Source organism: Sarcophilus harrisii, chromosome 3 (genome assembly GCF_902635505.1).
Source record: "Sarcophilus harrisii chromosome 3, mSarHar1.11, whole genome shotgun sequence".
Taxonomy (NCBI): Eukaryota; Metazoa; Chordata; class Mammalia; order Dasyuromorphia; family Dasyuridae; genus Sarcophilus; species Sarcophilus harrisii.
In genome coordinates, this window is record NC_045428.1 from 403,821,679 (window position 1) to 403,842,650 (window position 20,972).

At 33.3% G+C, this 20,972-nt stretch overlaps 1 protein-coding gene across 6 annotated transcripts in view; it reads right to left on the reverse strand.

The window, feature by feature from the left end:
- Nucleotides 1-6,860: 6,860 nt before the first annotated feature.
- LOC100922295 overlaps nt 6,861-20,972 on the reverse strand; it is a 32,692-nt gene continuing 18,580 nt past the window's right edge. For 3 of the 6 annotated variants that reach the window (XM_031960499.1, XM_031960498.1, XM_031960494.1), the window contains 2 exons: nt 20,805-20,948; nt 6,861-10,332 (listed from right to left, as the gene is read on the reverse strand). In XM_031960499.1, coding sequence (XP_031816359.1) covers nt 20,929-20,948 — 20 coding nt within the window. In that variant the 3' untranslated portion in view covers nt 6,861-10,332; nt 20,805-20,928. Of the gene's footprint in view, nt 10,333-16,963; nt 17,596-20,804; nt 20,971-20,972 lie in introns of those variants that run through there. The other 3 variants (XR_004233096.1, XM_031960495.1, XM_031960497.1) reach the window with 3 other exon arrangements.

Below are 20,972 nucleotides of genomic sequence, written 5' to 3' on the forward strand. Positions count from 1 at the left end.
TCCATCTATTTTGTTACATTTAAAGTTGGGCTCTGTCCTAAGTTTCTTTTGCCAGGTACTACAGGCCCTGGCTGTTTGACTAGTGCTGTGCAGGTGCTACCCAGATGCCCACTGGGAACTCTTGCACTGTGCCAGGGCTGGGGGCTTGCCTGATGCTTGCTGAGACTGAGGTGGTGAAAAGGAATAGATGTGGGGTGGCTGGTGCTACTAGTGACTCACCTGATACTGGCATCTCTCCATTGGCCTGGTGCTGTGCTGAAGTTTGTGGGGGCCTATTGCTACTCGGGGCTCAGAACCTCCAGCTGGTTTGCTGAGATCTTGTCTGCTCTGGACCGAGTTCCTGTTTTATTTAAGTGAAACAGACTTTTCCAGCAGACTTTCTAAGTTGTCTTGGGCTAGAAATTGTTTCACCCCATCTTTTTGTTGGTTCTGGCATTTCAGAATTAATTTGGGGGTGCTATTCTATAATTGTTTGGAGGTGAATCTGGGAGAGCAAGTGATGTCCTGCTTACTTGACCATCTAGCCTCCCAGAAATTTTCAGCTGTTTAACACTTTAAAAACCCCCAATGATTTATATGAATGAATGAATAAAAGAAATGCTCATCAAATTTGCAGATTTGGAAGAAAGAGAAATACTAGAAAACAGAATCAGAATTCAAAAATCCATAACAAGCTGAGGAAAAAAAAGGGTTAAATATATTGCTTCATCAATTTGGAAATTCTCTTCAATGATGCAAATTGTAACTTAACCATGGCTTTTTAACTTTGTGAATCTTGTTCATGTCCTCCCATAAGTTCACACAATGGGAACACTGTATAAGCTGGAAACCTTCTTTGTTTTCTCCTGATATCAAGATAGAATTAGTGGAGCATTCTGGCTATCAACCAATGATCTCTCACTTTCAACACATAATCATATTTGAAGTGAGAAATAACTAGACATGTACCAACTAAGTCATTTAACCACTGAAGGCGGCTTCAGATTTCTCGCTTGTAAAATGAAGGCATTGCCCTTGATAGCCTTTAATGTCTCCAACTCTAAATCTAGGATCCATTAATTTTTTAAATAATTTTTGAAAACATATTTTATTGCTATCCTTCTTCAAAGTTCTGTATGTTTTTCATTTATATAATTTTTATGAGTTACTGTGAGGTATTATCAGTGAGCATACTAGTAGGAAGTAATCGGGCTTTTGCAATCAGTATTCAACAATAGACCACATTCTTTTTTTTTTTCTGAGGCAGTTGGGGTTAAGTGATTTGCCCAGGATCACACAGTTAGGAAGTGTTAAGTGTCTGAGGCCAGATTTGAACTCAGTCTTCCTGACTTCAGGGCTGATAATGGACCATATCTTAATCATTTCACAATTGACTAAAAATTATAGAGAATGTGTTTATTATTTATTGAGTGTGAAAAAGGATTTGGTAGAGCAAACACTATTCTTTTTCAAGGTGTTCTCCCATCCATGCATTAAATCATCCAAGATTCACTTAAAAATATTACCATATTCAATATTCAATGGCTATTTAATCATAAACATCAGATAAGACATAAACAGAAATATACACTTGCCATTCACCACTCTGACGAAGATCCAATGTAGAGTTTAAGTTGGAAAGAGGTTTGTTGTGGATAATGGAGTCCTTTGTATGCTCCTGTTTGTAGATGAAACTATGTTGAGCTCACCAAAACCCAGAACACTTCAGAGACTTCTGAAAAAACTCTTAATAGCTCAAGAATTTGGCCTAATCCCACATACAGGAAAGCTCAAGTGGATGAAGAATGTCTAAGGTCAAATTTCCATATGCATTTCAATGGATAATTTGTTGAATCCATCAGTATATATATCTGGGACAATGGAGAATGACTTGAACACAGAGTTGAACAAAAGGAATATAATAGGGATGGTATTTATTTAAATAAATTAAGTTAGGTCCTTTTTCAGGGGACAAGGAGGTTGTCCTGAATCACTAGCCTGGTCAGAATCAGGATAAAAATGAAATTGTATAGGGATAAATAAATAGTCTTACAAGTGAATTCTAACTCCCAGCTGCACAAGCTGGGAAGTGTAAGTAGAGAAGTGTAAGGAAAGTGTAGCTAGATAGCAATTTGTGAAAAAAAAAAACCCAAAACTTTTTCTTTTTAATAGATTATAAGTTTACTATAACAGTAAATGTTGTAGGAAAGACTCTCCTGGTACCAAAATGACATTCACAAGTTTTAGCATCTAACAAAAGGAGATTTCCTAGCAATAAGCAGGGGAACAATATTCAACAAAGACATTTATCAAGGAAAATTGGTTGATTCATTTGAGCATTGCTTCTAGCTGGCTACGTTAAGCCAGCTCCCTAAAGTAGGCTTTTTATCTACAAGACAGCCAAAAAACCAAATTTGTAGGCCTATGAGCTGATTAAGACTCAAGGACAATTTTTGATACAAGTTAAGGAAAAGATATGGTCCAGGCCACAAAACAGAGGATGTGGATAAATATCTCCTATTACAGTGTGACACAATAGAGAAAAAACTTCATCTTAGGGCTAAGAACAAGGGAGATAATTGTTTTGCTATGCTCTGCACTGGTCAGATTACATCTGGAGTTTTGTGTTCAGTTCTAGGCATTTTAAGAAGGGCATTGCTCAAATTGGAGTGGGTCCAAGAATACAAGCAGGATGGGAACTGGGAATATTTATCCTGAAAAAAGACTTTGAGAGGATTGGAGGATGTGGAAGATTTGCAAACTATAAATGATTACATGGAAATATGTTTCAACTACAAATTAAAACAACTTTTCAGTTTCACTCTTGCAAATAAGGATGAAAAAAGATGGTAACAGTAAGTTTTGGATGGTTTGGGGAAATATAAGTGAAATAAGGCATTATTAGTGGAGCTGTGAATTAGTACAACTATTCTGGAAAATAATTTGGAATTAGGCAGATAAATTCACCTAAATATCTAAACCATTTTGAGTCAGGGATTCTACTGGCTATGCAATATATCCTTTTTTTTTTTTTTTTTTTTAAATTTAATAGCCTTTTATTTACAGGATATTATACATGGGTAACTTTACAGCATTAACAATTGCCAAACCTCTTGTTCCAATTTTTCACCTCTTACCCCCCCACCCCCTCCCCTAAATGGCAGGATGACCAGTAGATGTTAAATATATTAAAATATAACTTAGATACATAATAAGTATACATGACCAAAACATTATTTTGCTGTACAAAAAGAATCAGACTCTGAATTATTGTACAATTTGCTTGTGAAGGAAATCAAAAATGCAGGTGTGCATAAATATAGGGATTGGGAATTCAATGTAATGGTTTTTAGTCATCTCCCAGAGTTCTTTTTCTGGGTATAGCTGGTTCAGTTCATTACTGCTCCATTAGAAATGATTTGGTTGATCTCGTTGCTGAGGATGGCCTGGTCCATCAGAACTGGTCATCATATAGTATTGTTGTTGAAGTATATAATGATCTCCTGGTCCTGCTCATTTCACTCAGCATCAGTTCGTGTAAGTCTCTCCAGGCCTTTCTGAAATCATCCTGTTGGTCATTTCTTACAGAACAGTAATATTCCATAATTTTCATATACCACAATTTATTCAGCCATTCTCCAACTGATGGACATCCATTCAGTTTCCAGTTTCTAGCCACTACAAAAAGGGCTGCCACAAACATTCGTGCACATACAGGTCCCTTTCCCTTCTTTATAATCTCTTTGGGATATAATCCCAGTAGTAACACTGCTGGATCAAAGGGTATGCACAGTTTGATAACTTTTTGAGCATAGTTCCAAACTACTCTCCAAAATGGTTGGATTCGTTCACAACTCCACCAACAATGAATCAATGTCCCAGTTTTCCCACATCCCCTCCAACAATCATCATTATTTTTTCCTGTCATCTTAGCCAATCTGACAGGTGTGTAGTGGTATCTTAGAGTTGTCTTAATTTGCATTTCTCTGATTAATAATGACTTGGAGCATCTTTTCATATGACTAGAAATAGTTTCAATTTCTTCATCTGAGAATTGTCTGTTCATATCCTTTGACCATTTTTCAATTGGAGAATGGCTTGATTTTTTATAAATTAGAGTTAATTCTCTATATATTTTGGAAATGAGGCCTTTATCAGAACCTTTGACTGTAAAAATATTTTCCCAGTTTATTGCTTCCCTTCTAATCTTGTCTGCATTAGTTTTGTTTGTACAAAAACTTTTCAGTTTGGTATAATCGAAATTTTCTATTTTGTGATCAGTAATGATCTCTAGTTCTGCTTTGGTCATAAAGACCTTCCCCTTCCACAGGTCTGAGAGGTAAACTATCCTATGTTCCTCTAATTTATTAATAATTTCATTCTTTATGCCTAGGTCATGAACCCATTTTGACCTTATCTTGGTGTACGGCGTTAAGTATGGATCAATGCCTAGTTTCTGCCATATTAGTTTCCAATTTTCCCAGCAATTTTTATCAAACAGTAAGTTCTTATCCCAAAAGCTGGGATCTTTGGGTTTGTCAAAGACTAGGTTGCTATATTTGTTGACTGTTTTATCCCTTGAACCTAATCTATTCCACTGATCAACTAATCTATTCCTTAGCCAATACCAAATAGTTTTGGTAACTGCTGCTCTATAATATAATTTTAGATCTGGTACAGCTAAGCCACCATCATTTGATTTTTTTTTCATTAATTCCCTTGAAATTCTTGACCTTTTGTTTTTCCATATGAACTTTGTTGTTATTTTTTCTAGGTCATTAAAATAGTTTTTTGGGAGTCTGATTGGTATAGCGCTAAATAAATAGATTAGTTTAGGTAATATTGTCATCTTTATTATATTTGCTCGCCCTATCCAAGAGCATTTAATATTTTTCCAATTGGTTAGATCAGACTTAATTTGTGTGAAAAGTGGTCTGTAATTTTGCTCATAAAGTTTCTGATTTTCCCTTGGCAGATAGATTCCTAAATATTTTATATTATCAGTAGTTACTTTAAATGGAATTTCTCTTTGTAACTCTGACTGTTGGATTTTGTTAGTGATATATAAGAATGCTGATGACTTATGTGGGTTTATTTTATAACCAGCAACTTTGCTAAAGTTGTGGATTATTTCTAATAACTTTTTAGCAGAATCTCTGGGGTTCTCTAAGTATACCATCATGTCATCGGCAAAGAGTGATAATTTGGCTTCCTCATTGCCTATTCTTATTCCTTTAATCTCTTTCTCAGCTCTTATTGCTATAGCTAGCGTTTCTAATACAATATTAAATAGTAATGGTGATAGTGGGCAACCTTGTTTCACTCCAGATCTTATTGGGAATGGTTGCAGTTTGTCTCCATTACATATGATGCTTACTGATGGTTTTAAATAGATGCTGCTGATTATTTTAAGGAAAAGTCCATTTATTCCTATACTCTCAAGTGTTTTTAATAGGAATGGATGTTGGATTTTATCAAATGCTTTTTCTGCATCTATTGAGATGATCATATGGTTTTTGTTAATTTGGTTATTAACATGGCCAATTATATTGATAGTTTTCCTAATATTGAACCAGCCCTGCATTCCTGGTATAAATCCTACTTGATCATAGTGTATTATCTTGGAGATGATTTTCTGTAGTCTTTTTGCTAATATCTTATTTAAGATTTTATATGCAATATATCCTTAAGAGTTTACTGATAAAAAGTCCAAAAAAAATTATATATATATATATATATATATGTAAATAATTCTTTCCTATAAGGAATGGCTGTTTGGAAGTAGGAAAAGGAAAGTATACAGAGGGGAATTTAGGGAATATGAAAAAATAGGCTAGAGCTCATTCTAGAAAGCAATTTAAAATCATGCAAGAAAAATGACTAAACTGTGTATATTCTTAGTAATCCCATGACTGGACATATAACCCAGAAAGTCAAAGACAGAAGCAAAACACTAAATATTCATAGCAACATTTTTTGTGTGTGGTAGTAAAGAAATAGAAATAAAAAAATAGTGCCCATTAATTGGACAATGGCTGAAAAATTATGATGTATGGATATAATAAACAATTACTGTATACTTAGAAATAAAGAAAATGAGGAATTAAAGAAAAACGGGAAGATTTGTATAAACTGATACAGAACAAAATATTTATTTAATATTTTTTTATTTTCCCTAGTTACATGTAAAACAATTTTTTTACATTTCTTTTTAAAACTTTCAGATTAAGAGTTCCAGATTCTCTTCTTTCCTATCATCCGCACCTCTTATTAAGAAAGTGTACAAGTGAAGTTATGCAAAACGTTTCCATAAGTCATGTTGCAATAGAAAACATAGATCTCCCTCTCCTCCAAAAAAAAAAAAAAAAAAACCTCAAGGAAAAAAAGAGTATGTTTCAATCTGTTTTTAGAACAGTAAGTTCTTTCTTTGGGTATGGATAGCATTTGTCATCATAAGTCCTTCAGTGTAGTCATTGATCATTGTATTGCTGAGAAAAAACAGTCATTCACAGTTGATCATCCAAGAACATTACACTACTTTGTACAAGAACATTTTATTTTGCTTGAATTCATGGAGTACTTTGCAGGTTTTTCTAATAGCATCCTGTTCATCATTTCCCATAGAATAATAATATTCCATCATAATTGCATGCCACAGTTTATTCAGCCATTTCTCAATTGATATATATCCCTTAAATTTCTATTTTTTTGTCCTGAGAAGAGAGCTTCTATAAATATTTTTGTACATATAGTTCCTTTTCTTTAAAAAAAAATCTCCTTTTGTGATTTCTGCCTAGTCGTGGTATTGTTAGATCAAAAGATATGTATGATTTTATTGCCCTTTGGGTATAGTTCATAGCTTTTGATCATTTGTCACTTGGTGAATGGCTTAAATTTGATTCAGTTCTCCATACATTTGGAGAAATGAGGCCTTCACTAGAGAAACTTTACTTCAATTTTTTTCCCCCAATTACTATTGATAACTATTTTTCTCTCCCCCGTCCTTATTCTATTCTCTCTTCTTTTATCTGACCCTCCTCAAAAGTCAGAAGACCCTTCCCCAATGTGCTCTCTCTTGTATCACCCTCCCCCTTTCACATATCTCTTTCCTCTCCTACTTTCCTGCAGGGTAAGATCACTTTCTATATCCATATTGAGTATGGATGTTATGTTTTCTTAGAGCCAATTCTGGTGAGAGTAAGGTTCATTCATTCATTCTTTCTTTTCTCCTCTTCTTTCCCTCTACTCTAAAAGCTTTTTCTTACCTCTTTTATGACAGATAATTTATGCCATTTCACCTTTCCTTTTTTCAGTCTCCCAATACATTTCTCTCTCAGCCCTTAATTCTATTCATTTTCAACTCACACCTATGTCCTCTGTCTATATACATACTCCTTCTAACTGCCCTAATGAGAAAGTTGTTATGAGTTACAAGTATCATCTTCCATATCAACTCTATGAAGTCTCTTATGATCCATTTCTTGATCACCATCTTATGCTTCTCCTAAGTCATGTATTTGAAAATATAATTTTCTATTCAACTCAACACAGAGCAAAATAAAGAGAATCAAAAGGATGATATACACAATAACTACAATGGTGTAGCACTAAAGGAAGTTGAACTCTGAATAATGAAGTTTTTATGAAGCTGAGATGATGAAACATCTCTCTTTCCTGATGACAGAAAGGGAAAGAGACTACTGTATTTAATATTGCATATATTCTCAGATAAGGTATTTGTATAGAATCAATCTGCTTCATCACAAGAAAGAGCTTAATTCACTAAGAGCGGACTGGAAAAATTATTGTGATATAAAAATAAAAAATTAATAAAATAAATAAAATTTTGGAAGAGATTACACTTGTACTTAGATCTTTATATATAGCAGGTCTGGGAGCAATGTGTAAAAGTTTGAGAAGAAGATTTGAGATAAATGTCAGGAGAAAATTTACTAGCAATTAAGAGCTAATAAGTATTTAAGAGAACTGTTTTAGGAAAGAAGTGAGTACCTACCTTCACTAGAGACTTTAAATAGAGGCTATATGATCATTTGTCAAGAATCTGTGATTTCTATGTTAGATATAGGTTATACAAGATAACTCCTTAGTTCTATTCCAATGCTAGAAATTCTGTGATTTGACCATGGCATAGTGGACAAGAGCACTGGAATCCTGCTGACCTAGGGATAAAACTTTTAAGTTCTATATAAACAGAACCAAAAATAAGTGTAGAATTTGGTAGAAATATAACTTCAAACTCCAATTTTACATTGATTCTTCATTTTCATGACTGTAGCAACTGTAGTTAGCTTAATTCTAAATATTTTTGTTGGTTGTTTAGGTACACAAAAAGAAACATTTTATCCTCATAAACACAAAGTAGAAACAACTTTGTTTATCCCACGATTTATTTATTTTATGAATATTTCTACAAATTCTATCAACTATGCTTGATGATCTCCAACACAAGTATACACTGAACTTTAGTTTCTACTATGAAAATTCAAATTTACCTGATTTGTATCTCTGTCCTTACATTTTATATATTAATTCATTCACATGAACTAAGATTTTACAGTTGTTATGATAATGTTTTGTAATACTTAAAAGATATATATGATTTATATTTATATAAGCTATTAACTCTGTTTTGGCATATCCTACATATCCCTATATACATCAAAATAATTACTTAATTATTAATTATTAGATACACTGTTCAGGAGTCATTGAGTTTTCTTTTTAAATGACTATGCAAAATTAAGAGCTTCCCAACTGCTTTTGCATATTTCAATTGTTCTGTATTGTTCTGGTTAATAATCATTTTTAAACTATTAAAACTATAAATTCTGGTCCACAAAGAATATGAAGCTACATGCAAAATGTTGCTAACAAAAACACTTTACCTACAAAATTATTTCATCTAATATAATGGCTTTAATTTAGTTATTCAGGAATTCTCAGATCTACTCAATACTCTACTCAAACTGATTTTCTATTGGTTCTACTTATTACCCTATTCTAGGTACAAAGACATTACAATTCTCACAGGTATACTAGGAAAAGGAGTTTAGAGTGGTTCTAAAAATTATAGCCTTAGAGAAAATGCTTTCATAGTTCAATGAAATCTTTAACAAGTATTTATTGTAATATTCAAAATTAACTTGAAGAGACTTAAAGAAATAGAAAGCCTACTTCAAAACATCAAAATGCCTTCACTAGTAATCAAGCTATTCTTATTAATTTGTGTTTCTTTTATTTAGACAGAAAACCTTTTAGCTAAGCAAGATGAGGAAATAAAAAAGCAAGTTTTACATAAACCATAGGAGTTTCTAGGCATTTCTTGTGTTAGGAAGTGATGTTATTACTTTGTTTCCATGAGAACCATCACCACACAGACATCACTATGTAGTAATACAAACAACTAGGATGAATTTGACTTCTAGTCCAGAACATCACTTCATGTGTCCCTGAAGATTGTGCTGCTATGTTAACTACCTAAAAATATAGACAACAAGATGGTAACAGAGTTAGGGGCTATATTTTCACAAAGGTCTAGGTCAAGATGTTACAGCTGTAGCTGGATAATCCTCTAGAGACTAGCTCCAATTAATTTTCCAAATATGGCCTACATTCCATTCCATTCCCCAGTATAAATAAAAATAGTTGCAGGGTCTGAGGCTATGCTTAATACAGAGATCATCTAAATCAGCATACACTTGACTCTCCTTTTGTCTACCACCAGTTTCTTTACCAACCATGTAAATACTCACACTAGAGACCAGGCCCTAAAGCAACTTTTGTCTAGTCTGAAGCCAGGTCAGCCCAATTTATGAAAGCTCACGTTAAATTTTCATTGTAAATATCTACACTTCAAATGGAGCAAATGTTAACAAATTAAGTCTTGTTTTTTTGTTTAATTGATGATCAAAACTTAGGAAGGCAATGTACAAAAGGTTACTAACAGTTTAAATTTAAAAGTTTTATTTTGATTTCTTTTCCTTTTTTTGAAAGCTGGTTAATTTATACTTATCAGCATACAGACATATATATCTTAGAGATACTGTGGGTTCTATTGTGGACTACCACAACAAAGCAAATATCAAAATAAAAGTTAGTCATTAATTTTTTTGTTTCCTACTGCATATAAAAATTATTTTACTATAGCCTAGTAAGTATGCAATTTCCACCTAAAAACAATGTACATACCTTTATTTAATATTGTTTTATTGCCAAAAAAAAAATGCTAACCATAATCTGAGCCTTTAGCAAGTTGTAATCTTTTTGCTGGTGAAGGGTTGATGTTGATGCCTGTTGATTGATCAGGGTGATAGTTGCTAAAGCTTGAGGTTCCTAAAATAAGACAACAATGAAGTTTGCCATATTCTCTTCCTTAAACACTTAGAATCCACTGTAGGGTTGTTAATTGGTCTATTTTTAATATTATTGTGTCTTGGAAAACAGAGAAGTCCAAAGAGAGAGAAAAGGGTGGATTGGTAAATAGTCAGAATACACACAACATTTATTGATTAAATTTCCTTTCTTATATGGGCTTGGTTCCTTGTATCCCAAAACAATCACAATAGTAACATCAAAGATCATTTATCAAGGATCATCACAACACATACAATAATAATGAAAAAAATTTAAATATATATGATAGACACAATGTGAACACATGCTGTTAGAAAAAATGTTGATAGACTTTCTTGACATAAGATTGCCACAAACCTTCAATTTGTTTAAAAAAAAAGAAGGCAATAAATCAAAGTGCAATTAAATGAGGTATGCCCCTACTACTGGTTTCCCTTCTCCTAACAGAGGATTGCCTTTCTTGAAACACTATTTGACTGATAGTTTCAGTCTTACTTCATTTCACTCCTTCCTCTCAAGATATTTCCTCATATAATTTCCTTGCTAACTGATTTACAAGTACATCTTTTCCTTCCTGCTCTCACTTCTCTATTAACCAACCCAACTAAAATTCCTAGAAAAGGTATATCAACCTAACCCCTTATATCCCCTATATCTTCCTGCTACATATACCCTTCCTTCTCACCCCAACCCTATCTTAAAGTCTGGTGAGAGAATATAGGGAATGCCCCTGACTTCAGAAAATTTACATTTGCACTTATTATAGAGCTATGAATGAAACATTTCTACATTTAGTAAATGATGTAAGGCTTTGAGTAGTTCATTTGCATATGATAAGGCCCAGTTTTAAAGAAAAATTAACTTGCTCCTAGAACACAGATAACTTCTGTACTTTCCCCAGCCATCACCATTTGTAGATAGCAATTGGAAAAGTTTAGCACTTAAAAGAATTGGGGGTAAATGGTGGAGTTAAGATGAACTGGTGGCAGGAAGAAGTACAGTGACCTTCCCAACACAACTTCACAAAGATCTAGAAAATATACCAGATTTAGACCTAATTGGGAAATAGAAGAAAAAAAATCAAAGAAATATCTGTCTAGCCTATTAGATAAAAGATACAGAGAGGTCTTTGTGGACCCTTGGGTAAAGGATTTTGGCAGGGGTGCATCACTAGCATCATTTCAGGTCACAGGAACTGAAAGATGACCAAGGTTGATGTCTCAGACTCAACAAAAGAGACTCCAATTTGGTGCTTCATGTGAGGACAGCTGTCAAATGGTAGCTCTATCATTCACTACTCAGTTATGTGTCAAAAATACAAGTTCCTGAAGAAGGGCACATGTACTTAGAAGTTATGTTGCAGGATTAATAACAGGAACTGCGTGAGTCTGATCCCAGGAGAAGATCAGGGTCTCAGTTCTAACCTCCTGACCAATCAGATGCTTGAAGCAGAATATCCATCATAAGAATCCCAGACCAAAGGGAAATCAGCAGCTCTGTCACTCTGCACCTGTAGAACTTTTCCACTGGCTAATAGTGGCTGAGTCTAGCAGCAGTTTATGGAAACTCCCAACTAGAGAAAAGCCCAAACCAAAAGATCCTGAATGAGGGGTGACAGGTTATTTTATAGACAAAAGGAAGAACATCCAAAAACTAGAAGTTAGCATCATAGATGAGGGAAACAATATGTTAGTAGTAATACAGAATAGGATCAATTACAAAAATGAAGTAAGTATCAATTTGATTTTATCAATGGTCTTCATACTTAAGTCATAATAGAAAAAGAAAATTCTAGATCAATAATCCTAATGAATATTGAGACAAAATTTTAAAATAAAATATTAGCAACATATCACAAAGATTGGACATAAACCAGAAATTCAGAGTTGGTTCAGTATTAGGGGAAAAAAAACCACAATTGGTCATATTAATGGATAAGAACACCAAAAATTCCATGCCTATATCAATAAATGCAGAGAAACATTTTGATAAATATGCCAAAGGTTTTTTTCTTAATAAGTAGCATCTTCCTAAAACCACTATTTGTAATGAGAAAAAACTAGAGGCCTTTCCAATAACCTTAAAGGTAAAGCAAGGATAACCATTATCACTATTGCTATTCAATATAGTGCTAGAAATGCTAGTTTTAGTATTAAGAAAAAAATTAAGGGAATATGTAAAGGCAAAAAAGAAAACAAAATTATTGCTTCTAGATAGTCAATTTTAAAACTAATAATTTCAGCAAAGTTATAAAATATAAAATAAACCTACAGAAATCATCAACATGTCTATATATTACCAACAAAATCCAGCAAGATAAATTTTAGTTAAAATACAAGAGGGAATATAAAATACTTGAGAGTCTACTTGTTAAGAAACATACAAGAACTATAAGAAAATGACTAGAAAATACTATTACACAAATACATATCTAAATAACTAGAGATAAATTAAGTTGAGCCAATATAATAAAAATGACAATATTGCCTAAATTAATTCACTTAGTTCCATATGAATCAAATTACCAAATTATTACTATATAGAGTTGGGAAAAAATAATAGGAAAATTCATCTGAAGGATCAAAAATTATGAATATCAGGGAAATTAATAGAAAAAAAGTGTGAAGGAAGGAAACAATCAGTTTGCAAACTATATCACAAAGCGGTGATGATTCAACCATTTGTTACTGATTAAAAACTAAAGAGGGGATGGAACCAAGATGGTGGAAAAGACACATGCTTCTTTATGATCTCCTCCTAGGACCCTCAACTAATTACTAAATTCAGCCTCTGAATTAGTTCTAGACTGGCAGAATTCACGAATATTGGGAGTGCAGCAAGTTAACAGCAGAAGATAATTTCAAAGATTGCCAGAAAAGGTCTGTTTTGGTTAGGCACAGGGAGGGGGCCTGCTGTGCAGACCTGGGTAGGATGCAGTCTCCGTGGGGTGAAGAATCTACAAGAGGACTCTACCACAGTGTTGTCACTCTGTCCTGGCTACAAACCAGATCAGCAGAGAAGTTATAAAACATCCAACACAAACACAAAAGGTAAAGAGTGAATCCCAAAGCACCAGAGTCTTATGGGACCTGGCCACGCCCAGCTCTGCTGCTGCCTCTAGAGGAAGCTTGGAACCTCATTGCCCTAAAAGCAGATTGCAACATTTTTAAAAGATGAGTAAAAATGCAAAGAAGACTCTAACTATAGATAGTTTCTATGGTGAAAGAGAAGAACAGATTTCAAACCCTGAGGAGTCTAAAAGCAGAATGTCTCCAAATGAAGCCCCAAAGGTCTCCCCCCCACCCATGACCTAGTCCCCCCACACAAGGTTCTCCTAGAAGAAATTCAAAAGGATCTCAAAAGAGAGCTAGAAGAAAAATGGGAAAGGGGAAGGAAAACTCTGCTAGAGGATTTGGAAAAGGCATATAAATCATTAAAAGATAGATTTGATAAAGTGGAAAAAGAAAATAACTCCCTGAAAAACAGAATTTGTGAAATGGAAAAGGAAAATAACTCCTTAAAAAACATAATTTATGAAAGGGAAAAAAATTCCATAGAACAAAACAATTCATTTAAAAACTCAACTGGACAAATACAAAAACAAGTTTTAAAAAAAGTAAATGAAGAAACTAATTCACTAAAAATCAGAATTGAACAAATGGAAATGAATGACTCGAGACATCAAGAATCAGTCAGGCAAAACCAAAAAAATGAAAAAATAGAAAAAAGTATAAAATCCCTACTTGGGAAAACAACTGACCGGAAAATACATCTAGAGGAGTTAATCTAAGGATTATTGGATTCCCTAAAAACTATGATGAAAAATATAAAATATTAGCAAAGAGATTACAGATAATCATCCTCAGGATAATACACCATGACCAACTAGAATCTCTACCGGGAATGCAGGGATAGTTCAATATTAGAAAAAACTATTAGCATAATTGACTATATCAATCACCAAATTAACAAAAACCATATGATTATCTCAATAGATGCAGAAAAAGCATTTGATAAAATCCAATACCCATTCCTATTAAAAACACTAGAGAGTATAGGAATAAATGGACTTTTCCTTAAAATAGTCAATAGCATCTATTTAAAACCATCAGTAAGCATCATATGTAATGGGGATAAACTGGAACCATTCCCAATAAGATCAGGAGAAAGCATTTGATAAAATCCAATACCCATTCCTATTAAAAACACTAGAGAGTATAGGAATAAATGGACTTTTCCTTAAAATAGTCAATAGCATCTATTTAAAACCATCAGTAAGCATCATATGTAATGGGGATAAACTGGAACCATTCCCAATAAGATCAGGAGTGAAAAAAAGTTGCAAAGTATCACCATTACTATTCAATATTGTATTAGAAATGGGAGCTATGGCAATAAGAGAAGAAAAAGAGATTAAAGGAATTAGAGTAGGTAATGAGGAAACCAAATCATCGCTCTTTGCAGATGATATGATGGTATACTTAGAAAATCCCAGAGATTCTACTAAAAGCTATTAGAAATAATTTACAACTTTGTTAGCAAAATTGCAGGATACAAAATAAATCCACATAAATCATCAGCATTTTTATACATCACTAACAAAATCCAACAGCAAGAGATACAAAAAGGAATTCCATTTAAAATAACCATCAATTGTATAAAATATTTGGGAATTTATCTGCCAAGGGAAAGACAGGAACTATATGAGCAAAACTATAAAACATTTTCCACACAAATAAAATCAGATCTAAACAACTGGAAAAATATCAAATGCACTTGGATAGGTCGAGTGAATATAATAAAGATGACAATACTACCTAAACTTATCTATTTATTTAGTGCTATACTGATCAAACTCCCAAGAAACTATTTTACTGAACTAGGAAAAATAACAACAAAATTTGTCTGGAAGAACAAAAGGTCAAGAATTTCAAGGGAACTAATGAAAAAAAAAATCAAATGAAGGTGGCCTAGCTGTATCAGATCTAAAACTCTATTATAAAGCAGTGGTCACTGAAACCATTTGGTACTGGCTAAGAAAGAGACTAGTTGATCAGTGGAATAGGTTAGGTGCACAAGACAAAATAGTCAATAACTACAGCAATCTAGTGTTTGACTAACCTAAAGACCTCATCTTTTGGGATAAGAATTCACTATTTGAGAAAAACTGCTGGGAAAATTGGAAACTAGTATGGCAAAAACTAGGCCTTGACCCATTCCTAACACTGTATACCAAGAGAAGGTCGAAATGGATTCATGACTTAGACATAAAGAATGAAATTATAAATTAGAAGAACATAGGATAGTTTACCTCTCAGATCTATGAAGGAGAAAGAAATTTGTGACCAAAGAAGAACTAGAGATCATTATTGATCACAAAATTGAAAATTTTGATTATATTAAGTTAAAAAGTTTTTGTACAAACAAAACTAATACAGGTAAGATTAGAAGGGAAGCAATAAACTGGGAAAATATTTTTATATTCAAAGGTTCTGATAAAGGCCTCATTTCTAAAATATATAGAGAACTGACTCAAATTTATAAGAAATCAAGCCATTCTCCAATTGATAAATGGTCAAAGGATATGGACAATTTTCAGACAAAGAAATTCAAACTATTTCTAGTCATATGAAAAGGTGTTCCAAATCACTATTGATCAGAGAGGTGCAAATTAAGACAATTTTGAGATACCACTACACACCTCTCAGATTGGCTAAAATGACAGGAAAAGATAATGATGAATGTTGGAGGGGATGGGGAAAACTGGGATATTGATACATTGTTGGTGGAACTGTGTCTGAATTCAGCCATTCTGGAAAGCAATTTGAATCTATGCTCAAAAAGTTTATCAAACTGTGCATACCCTTTGATCCAGCAGTGTTTCTACCAGGCTTATATCCTAGAGAAATATTAAAGAAGGGAAAGGGACCCCTAAGTGCAAAAATGTTTGTGGCAACCTTCTTTGTAGTGGCTAGAAATTGGAAACTGAATGGATGCCCATCAATTCGAGAATGGCTGAATAAGTTATGGTAGATGAATGTTATGGAACATTATTGTTCTATATGAAACAGTCAGCAGGATAATTTCAGAGAAACCTGGAGAGACTTATATGAACTGATGCTGAGTGAAATGAGCAGAACCAGGAGATCATTATTCACAGCAACAATAAGACTGTATGATGCTCAATTCTGATAGATGTGGGTCTCTTCAACAATGAGATGATTCAAATCAGTTTCACTTGTTCAGTGATGAAGAGAGCCATCTACACCAAGAGAGAAGACTGTGGGAACTGTGTGTGGATCACAACATAGCATTTTCACTCTTTCTGTTATTGTTTGCTTGCATTTTTTTGTTTTCCTTTTTGGGTTTTGTTTTTCTTTCTAGATCTGATTTTTCTTGTGCAGCAAGATAACTGTATAGATATGTATACATATATTGGATTTAACATATAATTTAACATATTTAACATATATTGGACTACCTGCCATCTTGGGGAGGGGGGTTGGGGGAGAAGAAGGGGAAATTTGAAACAGAAGGTTTTGCAAGGGTCAATGTTGAAAAAATTACCCATGCATATATTTTGTAAATAAAAAAGATATAATAATTTTTTTTTAAAGAGAGGTTTATTAGTGGATCAAATGACTTAGACATAAAGGGTTCCATCATAAGTAAATCAGAAGATCAAGCAATTACCCCTGAAGTTTATGGAAAAGGATTCATGACCAAGTAAGAAATATAAAGGGTTATAGAAGGCAGAATGAACAATTTTTTAACATAAAACTTAAGTGTTTGCATAAAACAAAATCAATGCAGCTAAAATTAGAACAGCATATTGGTGGAAAAAAGCTTACAGCAAGAGCCTCATTTCTTAGATATATAGGGAACAGATGTAAATTTATAAGAATAAAAGCCATTACCCAAATAAGAAACGATCAATAGATATTAAAAGGCAGTTTTCTGAAGAAGTAATCCAGTCTATTAAATAGCCATATGAAAAAATGCTCTAGATTACTAAGAGAGAAAAGCATATTAAAACAATTTTGAAGTCTCATCACAGTTCCATCAGGTTGGAAAAATTGATCCCCCCCAAAAAAGAAAAAGAAAACAGAGGCACTGCACCTAAATACATTCAAGGTAGGACTATTGCTAGAGTCATGAACTGGTCTGAACATTCTGGAAATTTGGACCAACAGTTTCTAGAAGATTCATGATGAAACAAGCTCTTCATCTTCTGTGAGAGTGCTGATGGAAGAGCATGGACAATGTGAGAATTTGTATTTAATTAACTATACATGTTTTTAAAGAGATTTTTGTCTTTTTTACTTTCTCGATGTGGGGGAGGGCAGGATGGGAGGGAGAGAAAGTAAGTATTCATTTGAAAATAAAACAATTTGAAAACATTAAAAAAACAAAACAAAACTGGGGAACCCTAAATCCCAAAGCTGTTTGGTGATTATTAGCAAATGGCCATTTTCTAGTTATACTCTAGCCTGCATAGATGAAGATTTGGGAAATGTGATGGATAGTCATATTAAGTTAGGATAAGATCTGTTATTGAGGTCAGCTTTGAACCATAGAGTCATGAAAAGAAAATGTCAAACTTCTGCTCTCCAAAGTCCTGTCTGAGAAATGGCAAGCCTCAGAGCTAAAGCCCTCAGGGTGCAGAACTGCAGAAGCTTTTTGCCAGTCCTAAACTAAAGGTCTCTGCTCTTTGGGGGGGAAGGGGGGACGGCAGAGGAGGGAAAAGCAAATTGGTACTGCTAAGATTGCAGCTGAGCCTGAGCATGGAAGGTGTGAATAGAGAATCTTGCAAAGAATGAACAAAAAAGACCAGGGAGTCCAACAGGTCAACCACTCATTGGGGATGCTATATATAGGGGAGCGTCAAGCTCAGATGAGCAGTCTGTCCAGAAGAGACACTATCAACTTGTCCAGCACAGATGCCATGGCCACTGTTGAATTTCAATAAAACTACAAAGAGGCAGTGCCTTAGCCACTAGGAGGTTGCTTATAATTGTACTTTGATTTGGTCCTCTCCTTCTGTTGTCTGTGGGATAATGTACTCCAAAGTAATGGATGTTTTGTCCCTAGTTTTTCCTATCCCACTTGAGAAAATGCCTTTATTGAAAAAGCTAATTGAGTTTACAGAATAATTATTTGTGAGAAGCATTCCAGTGATGGTTTTGCAAGTTGTGGTGTTAGAAACACAGGCCAGCAGATTTACCTCAAGAATCTGAGATTCTCTAGGGATTCAATTACCAGTCCCACCTATACATTAGTTTCTTAAAGGCAGGAAGAGTTTTGTTTTTGTCTTTGTGTCCCTAATGCCTAATCTAGTGCCTTGGTCCTTACTTAGTAGATAAAATTTTCATTCATTGTGGAACTTAAAGTTACTTTGACTGCTAGACCCCAATTTTTTCATCTGTAAAATGGAGATATTTACCCAGTTCACTCTTCAGAAGGTAATTGTTATAGACAAAGCCAATATATCAATTTGATTTGCTTTCACTCTTAGCTGATTCAATAATTGTGTGTGTGAGAGTCAGAGAGAGTATGAGATTTGCAAGATTGAGTAGAGAAATTGAGCAAGAGAAAGATTAGTCTGATATAAAAAAGAAAAAAGGAAAAATTTAAGTCAATGAAAAAAAAAGTCACACAGAAGAGAACAGGGAAATTTAGAGGACAAGCAAGACAGTTTTGTTAATAGTGCTAATTTAATACATACTTAAAACACATATTTAGTAGAAGTTCACAATTTTATATAGAAATGGGTAATTGTGAGGATATGATGAGTCATATGTGTATTTTTTTAAAAAATAAAAAATACCACAAACATAATTTAACATAATCAAAACAACTTGTAGATTAGCATTACAGTAACCAACTATATTAAATTGTTGAGACTGAGACTGAAATTATCTTTTAGATTTCTTTGTTTCATAAAATGCCTGTTTTGCATCCATGAAAAACACTACTGTTCTTGCTAAGGTAATATCTAAAAAAAATGGTATAGTGTAATTTATTGAATTAAAATGGGAGTGACCTGGTCAGAATTAAGCTTCAGGAAAATCACTTTAGGAGTTTTGTGAAGGATAGATTGGATCAGGGAGAGACAAACATGGAAAACTGATTAGGAGTGATTTAAAAAAAATAAATTAATGTGATTTTGAACATCTTACTTTATAAGGCAAATTGTCTTATTGTCACAATCTTTTAATAGAAATTTAAAAAAAATTTTATTTGCTATAAAACAATGAAAATTGAGATTGGATATTTTTTCTCTCTTGGCAGCCATGCTATCACAAGGAACGTCTATTAATTCAGCCAAATAAATACAAAAATTTTTGACCACTGTAGTGGCCACTTAGGACTGACTCCATGTGACAGTATGAAATATTAGAATACAATTAAGATATTGAAAAAAAAATAAGATATCTGATACCAAAAACAACTGACTTGGAAAACAAGTTAAGAGATAATTTAGAAATCATTGTATTCTCTGAAAATCTTTTTTTTTTTTTTTTTTTTTTAAAGCTGGGACACTTTTCAAGAAATCATTGATAAATAAATTAGAAATGAAAATTGCTCAAATGTTCTTAGAACCAAGAGAGATTTGAACATATATATATAGAGTTTAGTTAGAAATACATCAAACAGTAAACAATCAGGCATCAAGGAGGTGAATTGAAAGAGTAATACTAGGGAGTTCATGAGTAAAACAAATTTCTGGATCCCAAAGTGGAGATGAAAAGAAGAAGAAAAAGAAAAGATATAGAATCTTCAGAGGTTGAGTACCACAAATTGTGGTATATGAACATAATAGAATAACAATTATAAAAGAATTTCAGAGAATACTAGGTATTATGAACTGTTTCAGAGTGGAGTAGAACTAGAATAATTTCTATAACAGCAACACTGAAAAGAAAAACAAATTTGAAGAACTTGTGAACTCTGATCAATGTAATGATTAGAAGACCCATTTAAAAAAGCCGTTATTTTCCACTTTTTGACAGATATTGAACTCAATGTGAAGACATATTTTGTATACAACCGCTGTAATGAACATTGATTTTTGCTTATTTATTAAAGGTTCATTTTTTCCCCCTTTTTTATCTCAGCTTTTAATTGTGGGAGAGGAGATGATAAGAAGGAAATAAGTTTAGAGCTACTGTAACATTTCTAAGGATGCAAGGAACAGAAAGTTTGGAAGACAGTACAGGAAGTTAATCCGGTAGTATTTATCACATATTTTAAAAAGTGGAATGAAATATTCATGATTTCATATTCAATCCTCTTTTTGTCTTCTGCTGCATATGTAAATGTTCCTTTTTGGTACTTAAACTCAAAGCAAAAATAAGAAAAAAGTATAAAGAATTGGTTTTTTATTTGGAAAATAAATTTAATGGTACTAACATATTAAACTTATTGTGCAGTTAATGTTACTTACTTACCTCTCAATGAATAACTTTGAGCAAGCCCCTATAATTCCCAGGGTTTGTTTCTTCAGTGTTAAAATGAAGGCAGTGGAGTAGATCATCCTTAATATTTCTTCCAATTCAAAATCCTATGTTTAATTCATTTTGCGAATGAGGAGACTGAATCCCAGAGAAAACACACCT